Raw genomic sequence first — 13789 nt, 5'->3', positions numbered from 1 at the left:
TTTAAAATAGGAATGTCTTGAGATGATGTATTATTTCAATAATTTTTAAATAATTTATATATCAATTTAATTTATGCAACATTTTATTGTCTTTAATTTGATAAGTTAATTTTGTATTTCTATCAATTACATTACTAGTAGTTTTAATTTTTTTTTCTTTTTTGGAAAACGAGTCGGTTTATATTGTTTTGAATTTTTTTTATTGAATGAAATGATATTAAATATTAATTTAGATTTAGATTTGAAATACTTAAAACTTATTTTAAAATAAGACAGTTATATAATTGGTATTTATTCTATGGATTAGATTTGTACAGTATCAAAATAGAAAAATTTAGAGAAACTATATCAATTGGTCAGTATTGTTAGTTTTTTAAAATATTGGATGGTCACTGTCGAAAAAGTAAAATAAATTGAAGATTTCACTTTAGATTTTAATTGAAAATAAATTTGTGTCTCATACAATTTAAAAAGAGCCTACTTTATAGGTAAATGAAAGACAAAATAATCTAAATATCCATTTCACTAGGCTAGTAAGGAACTATAAACTTAAAAAGGTACAACAGCTTTCTTTGGACTAACATCTATCTCAACATAAAAGGTTGGTCACTTTTTTTTTTCACATACAGTAGAAGAAAAGGTTATGATAGCAAGCAGCCTCCAGGACAAGGGTATGACTATCAACCATTCACCGCGATCATTCCTGTCGATCAATTGATTGCCCATCAGGTTGCTATTCGGACTTGCTCTACTGAGGGACAACAAAGGGTAGTAGTAGTACTATTAGGGCCAAAAAACAAGGGACCAAGTTCTCAATTCATCTTACGAGTATTTCAAGGAATAAATTGAAATGAAAACTATCAATGAAATAAAATGACCAAAACAACCATCTTCTGAAGGTACTGAAATTTAAGTTTCATTTGTCCTATACAGTGAACAAAACAGAAATATATATCTTTAAGGTCAAGTAGGATTCAAATACTAATTTTTAAATACTTCTACAAAAGGGGAATGTTGGTTCTACTTTTAGTATGTGCTGCTTACCAATGTTGTTTAAGCTCTGAGCTAACTTCTCATAAGAGGAAGAAGGGGATAACTAATCGGCAGTTCTTTATGCAACACTTGATTAACTAAGTCACTATAATGACGAAATATTTTGAAAATCTCAATATTTAAAATGTGATGTTCTGAGCCAACATACTACCAAGTAAAACCATTTAATGAAATCCCATAGACTTGGATTAAAGATAACATTCATCTCAAAGTATACAAGTCCAGCATCAAGACTCAAAATGATCTAGGATATGTAAGAACACAGAAAATTGCAAAGAAAACATGATTCGAAAAACAAGTCTAGAAGACGAACAGAACAATAATTCATCACTAGGATCCCTCGCCGTAGGTGTTACAAAATGGCACGAAAGATATTGTAACGTGCTCACAATGCGGAGGTGAATCCCAGTGTAAATGATAATGTCAAAGCAGTCACGGAAACTGAGAAAACAAACCAGCAAAATACATTTGCTGTCTACAATCACAGAACACAAAAGTTCAAATTCAAAAGTCTTGGACTAAAGCCATAAAAATAAAACAGACAAGTTCGTTGAAGCAAACTACTCCCAAGAAATGGGAAACTTATGTGGAGCCTCATTTTGGAACAAGCCATCAGATTCTTCTTCCATTTCAAGACCCAACTGAGAAGAAACAGGCTTGTCCTTGGAATCAAAGGAGCCAGAGAAGTCACTTAGACTACTGAAATGCAGCTCAGTCTCATGTGTTTGGACTGGAACACTCAGATGGGACTGAACCAAAGAGCTCAAGCCAGCATCTGAGTGAGCTTGCACCGTGCGTGATGACAGAAGATAGAGAGCACAACCCGAATCCTCGGGCGAAGTATCGGTGGTCACTGGTTTCTGGTTGTCCACCTCGCTACCCTGAGAGATTACATCAGGAAGTTGCTGATTAAAAGACAGCTGAGAAGAAACCATTTGCTTGCTTTGTCTTTTGCCATTTTTATGCAGGAAAAATGGCAACTCTTTGTTGTCTCCTCTTCCATAACTGAAGTAAGCAGAGGAATTTGATGGAACCACTGAAGATTTCTTTTCACCTTCAGTCCTAACAGGCCATAAACTCCTACCAATTTCATCGGACACATGATGAATCTGTTGATCACTGAACTGCAGCACAATTGGACCTATGGATTTGAGGAGGATAACCCAATTTCATAAATCACAACATCAATCATGAATCATTTTTCTTTTCCTTTTCAGTTTCCCTCCCTCCAAACAACCACATCCATCAATCAATACATTTTTCTATGGTATATTTCGAAACAAAAATCACTTACTAACCTTTACAATTTGACAGAAAATCCCTTGAACTCATAAACAGTGATTCAGGCTGAGGCTTCCTCCTACGTCGATTATGCCCATCAAGCCGCTTCCTACAGCTCCTCTTCACCTCATCAAACTCACCAAGCGAATGGAATCTACAATACTTTTACTCAAGAACAATCAACAAACCATACATTTTGGGGCAAAATCCAAACAAAACCCATCAATAATTTTTGGTTGTTTTTACCTGCTACACTGTTGACAGAATCGTTTCTCCTCTCCTCTCACCATCACAACAGGGGTTTTGGAGTGAGAATCGCATACCCTATGGCGTCGATGATAATCCTTGCAATTGGTGAGGTCAGTGTCACATCCATCCACCAAACACGTCTGGTTTTGGTTCCCATGGAGTAATCGAGTCCTTTTAGAGGATCCATGAGAGGAAGAACTTTCTTGACTGGAACCCTTGTTGGAGCCAATCGAGTCAGAGAAACTGGAGGGTGGGTTCTGCTTGTTTTCCGGAAAATTGGGTTCTCCAGAAAACTTTCCCCAAACCCAATCCATAAACAAGACTTGTTGGATTTCTGCCTCCTTCACTCCAATTGAACATGCCCAAGTCTTGAAATGGGTCTTTTTCGCCTTTTGAATTAAAAAAAGAAATAGAAAAAAGAGTGAAAGGGGATAGAGAATGGTTGGATGATATAAAAGAGACAGGAGGACACTGCTTGGGGTATGTATGTAGTAGTAGAACACAACTAAATGAAGGAAATTTTGATGGAAAGCTTTGGGAGGAATATGAAATCCCAAAGCATTTTTAATTAATTATACCCAAAATTTTCATTTCCCTAATCCCTTTTTGATTTAAAAAAAAAAAAAAAAAAGCAAATGAATTTTGAGGTTTCAAGGGAGTTTTGTTTTTCTCATTTCTTTCTCCAAATTGAAGAAAGAGAGAGAGAGAAAGTGGAGGGAGTGAATTAATAGTGGAAAGAAAAATAAGTGAAGTTCCCATTTTGCCACAATATGACAAACAGAAACTTCCAAGAAAATGGGTTTAGAATTTGATTGAGAAAGGTACCATCTTTTACTATTCCCATCAATGCCCAAAGTTGGTTGCAATATTAATATTAATAATTACTTATGAAGAGAAGAGAGAGAAATAAAAAGGAAGAAGACAGAAAAGAAAATTGGGTGATGGTCATGACAGCATTAACAATTTTTAAAGATAAAAATTTATTTTAAGCAAAGAGAAGAATGGAAAGACAATATAAGACACCGAGATAATTAGTTGGTCTTCTCATCTCTCTTTTGATGGTCTTTCCTTCCACTTTAGGAAATACTTTGAAATTAATTTAACCTAATTGTTCTTTACTTTTTTTATTTATTTAATTTAATTTCAATCTTCAAACATTTTACTTTCTACATTTATTTCAAGTATAATAACTAAATATTTATCTATAAATATAATTGAGGCTTTCAATTGAAGTATAACTATTTTTAGGGTTATAATTGATACTATATTATTAGTTTTTGTTTTAGGTTGATACAAATTCTAAAGATTGAGGTTTAAATTGATACAAACCCTAAAGATTGAAATTTGTCCATCTTAAAATTTAGTCCTCAAAGTTAGTTCTTATCGAAATTAATTAAATAATAGGTAAATTTTCATAAATATAACAAAATACCATAATATTTATGGCTCGTGTAACAAAGCTTATGAAGTTTGTAAATTTTTTTAATAAATTTCAGATTTGTCCTTGATATTGCAGACGATTCGTCACTTCTCTTTTTTTTTTTTTTTTTTTTGTGATTTATTTATCTTTCTTTTCCAGATTTCTTTGGTTCCTCTGGTAGATTTTCATTTTTTCTAATTTATTCATTTTCATTTTCTTTCTTTCTTTATCTTCTCTTTCTTTCTTATAATTCTTCTTCCCGAATATCAAGATCGTTTAAATATCACTTTGATATAATCTAAACAATCATGTTCACTAATCGTTTACCTAGTTAACACGATTGTTTAGATTTAAAGCATTTTTCTTATCATTAAAAAGAACTACACAATCATGTATAATTTCCTATACGATCACGTATCACTTCCTATACAATCATGTATTATGATATCGTTTAGAAGAAAAATTACACGAAACATTTTTTCCAACATTAAAAATAATTACACAACCGTGTATTATTTCCTACATGATCGCACAATCATGTAAGAAATAATACATGATTGTGTATCATGATCGTTTAGAAAAAGAATTACATGTGTGCATCTGACTGTTTAATTGCGTGTCGACTAGAGTATTTTTTGTATTTTTCATTGTAGGTTTGCATTTTTTTTCCGTTTTCAGAAATGTTCTATAAAGTGTAAATATTTTTTCGACTTGTTATATTAAAAAAAAAAACCTAAAAAATATAATATGTTTTTTTCAATTAAATAAGTGAATATGTTTCCAAAGGCTATAATAAAAATACTATTTTTTTTTTTAAAGAAGAATTACAATAAATAGCATAAAAGATTAAATTCAAAATTTGTTGAAAGTAAGGAAGCTAAAATTAAAGATACCAAAATTTAGAGATTAAAATTAAACAAATCTCAATATACAAAGATGAAAAATGATATTTTAAAAACCCTTAATTTTAGCTTTCTTAATTTAGACTTTTCGAGAACTAAATTTAAGGTAGAATTTAATTCAATAATAATTGAGATACATTATGTTGTTATTATTTTAGATTGTGATAGTTAGAGCAGACTAAAAAGAAAAAAACGTAGAGGGATGAAATGTAATAAAAAAGTGTGAAAGGGAGATTTAGACTAGAAAGAGAAAAGGAAGGGGACAGGATTTATTGGTGTTCAAATCAATACTAAAATACAACTAAGAATCAATCAGTAATAGCAAAGCAAATAGCTTTAATGAAAATATAAAGAAGCAGGCAAAGCATCTTATGTCTGTTCCTGACATTATCTTTCTCTCTTGTGACCATTCAATTTTAAGATTTCACATTATAAACATTTTTATTCAATAATTATAATAACAATAATAGTAAACCCAAACACACTGTGTATTCATTCTACTGCTTTATGTTTGAACAACTTTAATTAATTTTACAGGTACTAGCTTTTGTAGTAAACATTAAACCCATTAGAGCATATATTTCAATCATAATTTGACATATGTATTCTTTTCAGATTTGATGAAATATTGGCATCTGATGCCAATAAAAGCTTCCTTAAACCTCTCAAAGTTTCCATTTTCCTTGCTCTCTTAGCTTCCATTATTATGGACTATTTGGACAACATAAACTTCCCTTCTACTTTTTTTTTCTTTTTTTTTTCTAATGAAGATTTGTTGTTTTATTTCTCCAACTCTGTGTAAGGCTTTCGTATGCTTTACACCTAACTATGATTAGGATTATAGTTGGAGGATTATAATTTGATTCAACCAATTAGTTGCTTTTAACCACACATGAGATTGTTAATCCTTTTACTTGTTGAGTTGACCTTATTATGCAATTGAGATTGATTTCGAGATTATTGGAGAATCTTTTAAGTGTTTGGTAAACTTAATTAGTTATACATTAATTTAAAACAAAATCACGTTTTCAATTATTTTATTTTTGTAAAATCTAGCTAAATGTAACTTTTGAGATTTGACTCCCAAAGAATCTTATGCCTTTCAATTTGTGACTAACCCCATAAAACTCTTATTCCATCCAACTTTGTGTACGGAAAAGGTGTTAGCACCCCATAACATCCGTTTGGTGTTGGAATTTATGTCCTAAAACTCGTAGTTTGTAATCATATTCTATTCAATAAAGTCATTATTAAGAAATTGAATACTATAATCTTAAATCCAATAAACTAAAATCCCAAGACTATTTTGAGTAAACTTGAACTTTATGTAGAGACATAAATATGGATTAAGTTCGAGTAAATAGCCTAAATAGTCTATAATATATAAATAAAGGTTGAGCGCCTTATTCAGAGATACTATGGATGCGACCTGCTTTGTAGTTAACACAAATGATGTAATCCTGAATTGTTCATGTAGAGACATGAAAGTGGAGGAATCCTATGTAAAAAGGTTTACATAAGACAGAACCATGAGATAGTCACTTTTATGTTATAACGTCGTTTACTGTTTAAAACTGACTATCTCGATTACTGATGACCTAGGTAACTTAATCTTAATCCTGAGCTAACTATGAGCTCCTGTTCACACGAGATTATCTTTAGATCTGCATAGGTGAGGGCAACTCATTAGCATTGGCTCAATAAGCCTCCCATTTCAGGAGTAAGATGGATGGATAGTTGGGAACATAGGTGCAAGACGGAATTCACTCTTACCCGCTTTAGGGTTAGTAGGTAGGTTGTTCCCTTAAAGACTAAATCCAAGTCTTGAACAAATGGGCCCCACCCTCTCATTGGTCCGATAAGGATTCGGTTTACAAGTTGGACCTTAAACCAATTGTTCAATAGTGGATCGGTGGGACTTAAGGAACAAGATGTAGCCTCAAAACGGTATTTTGACTTAGCCGAGGTTATGAACAACTTGTGAAGGATTAACTTACTGATCATGGTTATATCAAATGGACACAAATATATCTATAGGGAGGGGAGTACAACTACGGGACTTTAGTGGAATGATTCGTTAGTTAACAAATGTTTATTAGCTCGGTATAAAAGAGTTTAGCTTGTTAATCTCGAATCGTTGGAGCCCATGATCTATAGGTCCATTAGGTTCCCCTGCTAGCTCATATGGAATAAACTTAGAACAGTATGATGGAATGAGTTGAATTGTTTGAACTAGGAGAGGAGAGAGAAACCGACAAGTATATGTGATATAGCCGTAGGTTTTAGATTACTAATAGAGATTTATGCTCAAATGGGATTTAAATATTAAAGATATAAATGTGGATTCATACCCGGAAGCTCGAAAAAGATGAAAATAGTCAAAGTTGTAAAAAGTCAAAATGTTGACTTTTGACTTTTGACTTTGAAAAGTCAAACTTTGACCGGCAATATATTCAAATGTCATTTGAATCTTGAGAAAATAAATGCGGATTCATGCTCGGAAGATCAAAATTAGTCAAGACGGATAAAATTGTAAAAAGTCAAAATGTTGACTTTTTGGTTTGAAAAGTCAAAGTTTGACTTTGACCAAATGACAATTTTACCATTTGACTAAAGTTAGTGAAAAAATCCAACATTTTGTTGGATAAACCCACTAACTATAGTGGGTTAGGTGTTAGCAAACTATAAAGACATTACGCCCATTAATAGTTAGTGGGTTATGTGTTATTGGCTTATGTGTTTGCATACGCATGCAACCTTGCATGAAAAGCCTTTATAAATTGGGCTTCTAAGGCCTCAAGGAAAAATGTTGGCTTATTTTCTAAAAAACAAAATTGGACTGGTTTTTCCCAAAAAAAAAAATCAAACTTAACCCATTTTCATATTTTTCCATCTTTCTTTCTCTCTCTCATTTTCCTTCATCCAACGGGTCCCACAACTCGGTTATGAGTCCAGAGGATAGTAGGTCAACCCTAGTGGTGGTTCAAGCATCAATCGGAGCTTCGAACGTAGGTTTTTCCTAAAAACTCTAATTTTAATTTCTTTTTTTAGTTTAGAGTTATTTTGTTAATTAATTGCAATTAGAGTAATTATCCGATCCTGTTTCCGCTGAATTCGTATGCTTTCCATCATTTGGAAAACAGTAGCCAAATTTAATGTCTTGAATAAAATTCATTTAGAAAAACAAAGATTTTTTTTATTATATGTCTTATTTCATTGCTCATTATTCCAATATTTGAAGCAATTATCCCATAAAATAAGTAGAATATATTCCACTAACTAGACTATATTGAGAAACAATTCCTCACCTTAAGAAAATGAGAAATTATTACAATGTCTCAAATTATATCATATGCTAGTCTTTAAATAAACATTTTTTTTAAAACATAGATTAAATTCATTTTTTTTTGGATCAAAATCTTGGACTCCTAGTGATATTGATCTCTCAACTTAAGAATTTAGAAATAACGGACTCTCAGAAATTTCTAGATTCCGTTGTAAGATTTTTTTAGCTATATCAATGTGGGTTATTAAAAAAAGTTGATTAGAAAACTTTATGAAATATAGATTAAATTTTGAGTTAAAAAAACATTAAAAAAATAGATAATTTTAAAGCAAAAAGAATTTAATGGTTTAAAAAGGAAAGTTTAAGAAAGATTTCAAAATTGCTTGTGATTAAGGTCAAAATATTTTAAAAACTTCAAGAAATTTTCAACGAAGGTCAAATAGGAATAATACACCATAAACCAAATCAAATATGTCACACAACAAATTAGGAAAATAACATAAGATTTTATTTTTAAAATATTGGGGATCGATCTCTGACTCCCAAAGAAGCAATCCCCTCACTTCAAAAATTTAGAAATAACAGACTCCCAAATATTTGAAATTTCGTCGTCGAAGTTTTTAAGAATAAAAAGTCAGGAAGAATAATAATGTAAAGAAAAAGATATCAATTTAATTAAGTAATGCAAAATAATATCATAATGTTATCAAAATAAATTCAATGTAAGATATCAATGTATACATATAGGTATTTAAGGTCATATAATAATAATTGTTATGATAGTAACGAAGATAAGTTAAAATAAAAAAAAGGGAAAAAAATGATATAATAATAAACAAAATAAGGAAATAAGGGGAAAAGGAAAGAAGAAGAAAATAAATAAATAAATTAAAAAAAAAACAAAGGTGGTAGCACAGTTGCCACCACCATAAAAATATAATAATAATAATAACAACAACAACAATAATAAGGGAAACTTACATAAATGTAACAAAACTGTAAACTATTTACGGCCCATATAACAAGTCCATTAAGGCAAATTATTTTTTCAGAATTTCTTTTTTGCCCTTAATATTTTATAAGGATCTTTCAAATCTGATGTTCTTTTTCTTCTCAATTTTTTCACAATCTTCGTTTCTGAGTTATTCATCTCGTTTTTTATATATCTTTCATCTTAATCATTCTTTGCCTTTTTCATAATTTTCGACAACATTCGCTCTCATATTCATCATCTTTGATAACATCGTCTCTCTTCTTGTCATCTTGGACAATCAAGATCGTCTATATTGCTCTATTAATATCATCTCAGTGATTTTGGTTTCGGTGAGTATTCTAAATATTGTTTTTTGTTTGAACTATTTAATTGATTATAAAATTTCGTTCAGAATTATATATTTCGGCGTGAAGATAAAATGTTTAGAATATGTAGGTATTACTGTAAGACATTCTGTATTTAAGAATTTACATTTCAGTATGAATGACGTTTTTGTTTTTTGTTGTTTGTAAGAATTTAATTTTTTTTTCGGTTTGAACTTTTAAGAATCACTCTAAGAATTGTGTATTTCATTATGAAGATCGATAGTTTGAAGTTTTTCACGATAATTTTCATTGAACTACTTGATTGTTTACCTCTATCAACATCATCGTTTAGCAATATACAGACGATATTTTTTCTATACAAACACGATAGTTCATCTTTATGAACACGAAAATTTTTAATATTTTATATGATCAGCGTCTTTAAACGATCGTGTATCAAAATCAATACGATGGTTTAAACGATCAACGTCTTTAAACGATCATGTATCAAATTCAACACGATGGTTTAAAAGATCAGTGTCTTTAAACGATCGTCTATAGCTTATTCTATACGATGATTTAATTTATTATATACGATCATCTATTATTGTTAAACGATCGTTTAATATTTATTAACCTCTTTGCACGATCGTTTAGTATTCTCTTATTACATCTAAATACTTAATTATATTTTCAGATTAGAATGTCTATTCCTATTGTTGTTTTTTGTGGAGGTCAATGGGAATGACTGCAATGTTTATCAGAATTACTTAGTGTCCGAAATTTTGGTAGATATGCGAGTCAACTTTAATTCTTTGGTTGCATTGACATGTGAATAACTTGAATTGGATGAATCAGTAGAATTAATGTAATTATAAAGGACATAATAGTAGAACTTGTAAGCGAGGTTTGAACAATTAATGAAAATGTGTACTCTCTCTCTTTCATTATTATGTATACACGTTTGATATTAAATTTGATGGAGAGTTAATATCATTTAAACATTAGTGTGATACATATAAACGATCGATTAATATTTTTCACATGTACGTTTAGGAAATCGGTTTGACTTAAGTGCATGGTGGTTTATGATATTTTACATGATCATTTAGATTAATTGAAAAATTCGCGATCGTTTAGATATTAGCGTGGTATACATAAGCGATTGCTTAATATTGTTTATGTGTATTAAGATCGTTTATACTTTACTAAACGATCACTTAAAGATATAAGCACGATCTTTTACATTAGTGTGATATATATAAATGATCGCTTAATATTCTTCATATGTACGTAGGAAATCGGTTTGACTTAAGTGCATGATGGTCCATGATCGTTTAGATTAATCGAAAAATTCACGATCATTTAAATATTAGTGTGGTATATATAAACGATCGCTTAATATTGTTTATGTGTATTAAGAAGATCGTTTAGACTTTACTAAACGATCGCTTAAAGATATATGCACAATCTTTTACATTAGTGTGATACATATAAACGACTGCTTAATATTCTTCACATGTACGTTTAGGAAATCGATTTGACTTAAGTGTTTGGAGGTCCATGATATTTTACATGATCGTTTAGATTAATCGGAAGATTCACGATCATTTAGATATTAATGTAGTATATATAAACGATCGTTTAATATTGTTTATGTGTATTAAGAAGATCATTTAGACTTTACTAAACGATCGCTTAAAGATATATGCACGATCTTTTATATTTTTCTACACGAATGTTTAAATAAAGAATATTATACTCGATCATGTAGTTTTATATATAAAATAAAATTTGGAAAGAGTACTTATGTTTCCTAATATCCATGTGTTTTCTTCAAGTTTTTTGAAAAATTCCTTCTTTCTAATTGTGAACACTACTGTCCTCTCTTCATTAGTTGTTTTTCTAGATCTCTTCCAAGATAAGTATGCCTTCTACAATTTTGGATCCACTGGCCATGCGGAATTATAACTATGTACATCTAGAAATTTGACATATGGGATAGGTATTGTAGGTTTTAATATGACCTCAGTAGATGTTGTGGATTGATTAACTTGTTGATCAGACACTTTTTTATCTCCTATTTTATAAGCTTCCTTCTTTTTATTGGTTTTTGTTGTTCCTTCATTTCCTATAATGCACAATGTTAAATAACAAAAAGATAATAATAATTATAATTGATGCAAGGTACTTTAGAGTTCTTATATATACATACCAATAGCGATTCCAAATCAATTGTAGAATTTTGTTTCTCAGTTACTAGTTCATTTTCTTTTTGTATCTCAACCAAAGTAACTGCTTGATCATTTTTTGTATTTTCTACAATATTAGATAAGAAACAAACTCTTAATTCAAAGGTCTACACAATTGTTATGTCTACATACCAATTCAGATTCTATTTTCTCAGTTGAAGTAGATTGATGCACATTGTCAATTGTTAAAATTTGTTTCTTAGTTACTGATTCATTTTCTTTTTGTATCTCAACCAAAGTAACTGCTTGATCATTTTTTTTGTATTTTCTACAATGCATAATATTAGATAAGAAACAAACTCTTAATTTAAAGGACTACACAGTTGTTATGTACACATACCAATTCATATTCTATTTTTTCAGCTGAAGTAGATTACTGTACATTGTCAATTGTTAAACTTTGTTTCTCAATTATTGGTTCATTTTCTTTTTGTATTTCAATCAAAATAACTGCTTGATCATTTTTTTGTATTTCCTACATTGCATAATATTAGATAAGAAACAAACTCTTAATGTAACGCCCCGAAACTCGAGGTAAAATTTTTAGCATTTTAAGTGAATTTTAATAATATAATATTAATTATATTATTAGTATTGGGTATTATTGTCATTTCAATTTTAATTTTAATATTTTCCTTTTACTATTTACTTAATGTAAATTTTAATATTATTATTTAATATTATTATAACTAATTAGTATTAATGTTTTATTATAAATTATTATTTTTTTATTTTATTTTTATTTTTATTTAATATATATTATTATTATTTATTATTATTATTACAGAATATTATTATTATTATTGTAACGCCCAACATTTTCGGTTTCCTTTGTTTTAACCATTAATATTAATACTAAAGTGTGTTTATTATTAGTTTTAAACTAAAGTTTTTATGTATTAATTTTGAAGTTAGGGGGTGAAATAAATTAATGGCTTAACAAATAAATGGCCTTGGAAAGGGTAAAAGGTGGTTAATGGAGGAGAGAGGAAAGGGGGTTTTAGGGTTTTCTTTTAATTATTTTTTTTATTTCTTTTAAAAAGAGGCATGGGGAAGTGTGAGACTCTTCATCTTCCCAAAGAAAAGAAGAAAAAAAAAAAATATATAGAAGAGGAAACCCTAGCCGCCGCCGCACGCCGCCGCACGCCGCCGCACGACCGCCGCCGCCAGCTGAAAGATTAATCCTCGGAGCCGCCCGTAGTAGAGCCGACCCACCGCGCGTCTGCAAGCCGAGTGGAAGCCGAGCCATCCTCCGCGCGCCTGCAGCCGAATCCGCAGCCGCCAGCCGAGCCCCGCCGCGCCGCTTCGACCTAAGGAAGACCGCCGACGCCGCGCCGCTCCGATCAGGAGGATAGCCGAGCCGCGTCGCGTCGCTTCGATCGAGCCGGTCTGTGTAGCCGAGAAGCTCCGTCAGCCGCGTCGAGCCGAGAAGCTCCGTCAGCCGCGTCGATCCGAGAAGCTCCGTCAGCCGCGTCGCTCCGATCGAGCCGAAGGGAGCCGCTTCGATCCGCGCCCAGCCGTCTCCCGCAGCCGCCACTCGAAGCCGATCCGCCGCGCGTGCCTCCAGCCGACGAACGAACCCGGAGCCGCTCCACGCCCGCGCGCCCGAAGCCGAAACCGAAGAGCCGCGTCCGCGTGTGAGCCGCGCCGCGCGCTTCTGCGTAGCCGAGCCGCGTCTCCCTCCCGTTGCAAGCCGAGCCGCACGCGTAGTTCCTGTCCAAGCTGAGCCGCGCCTGTCTGCACCGCGAGCCGAGCCGATCTCCAGCCTCCAAGCCGAGCCGGTTCCTGCCCTATTTTCCAGCCGAGCCGCCAAGCTTATTTTGGCTCCTCCCACCTATTTTTGGTAAATTAAGTATTTATTTTGGGCATTTCCCCAATACGACCCAATGTTTTGGGCGCTAAATAATTTAATTTGGACTAAATTAAATTATTTTTCCTAAGGAACGTCTTGGACCGAGTAACTGCTGCAGCGGGAGATTTTCTTCAGTAGGGGCTCAACCACTGCAACCTTTTCTGGGGTAAGTTATTTCAACCGAGTTTTAACCGT

The 13789-nt window shown here is 32.0% G+C and overlaps 1 protein-coding gene across 1 annotated transcript; it reads right to left on the bottom strand.

Annotated features, from left to right (window-relative positions):
• Positions 1–1322: 1322 nt before the first annotated feature.
• LOC103491800 (squamosa promoter-binding-like protein 13A) lies at positions 1323–3273 on the bottom strand. Its single transcript, XM_008451896.3, has 3 exons — positions 2581–3273; positions 2352–2488; positions 1323–2194 (listed from the first exon to the last, which is right to left on the bottom strand). Exons 1-3 carry the CDS (start codon positions 2895–2897, stop codon positions 1614–1616), a joined length of 1035 nt encoding a protein of 344 aa, XP_008450118.1. The 5' UTR covers positions 2898–3273; the 3' UTR covers positions 1323–1613.
• Positions 3274–13789: the final 10516 nt, after the last annotated feature.

The sequence above is a fragment of the Cucumis melo genome, chromosome 6 (genome assembly GCF_025177605.1).
Source record: "Cucumis melo cultivar AY chromosome 6, USDA_Cmelo_AY_1.0, whole genome shotgun sequence".
Classification (NCBI taxonomy): Eukaryota; Viridiplantae; Streptophyta; class Magnoliopsida; order Cucurbitales; family Cucurbitaceae; genus Cucumis; species Cucumis melo.
This window is presented reverse-complemented; position numbering and strand designations above follow the sequence as displayed.

What these genes read in the sequence shown, in the direction of transcription:
- LOC103491800 (XM_008451896.3), bottom strand. Translation starts at nt 2,897, where the DNA reads ATGGATTGGGTTTGGGGAAAGTTTTCTGGAGAACCCAATTTTCCGGAA. An exon ending in TTCTGTCAACAGTGTAGCAG is followed by an intron (nt 2,489 to 2,580) that starts GTAAAAACAACC and finishes AAAGTATTGTAG; the next exon opens with ATTCCATTCGCTTGGTGAGT. An exon ending in TTTTCTGTCAAATTGTAAAG is followed by an intron (nt 2,195 to 2,351) that starts GTTAGTAAGTGA and finishes TCAAATCCATAG; the next exon opens with GTCCAATTGTGCTGCAGTTC.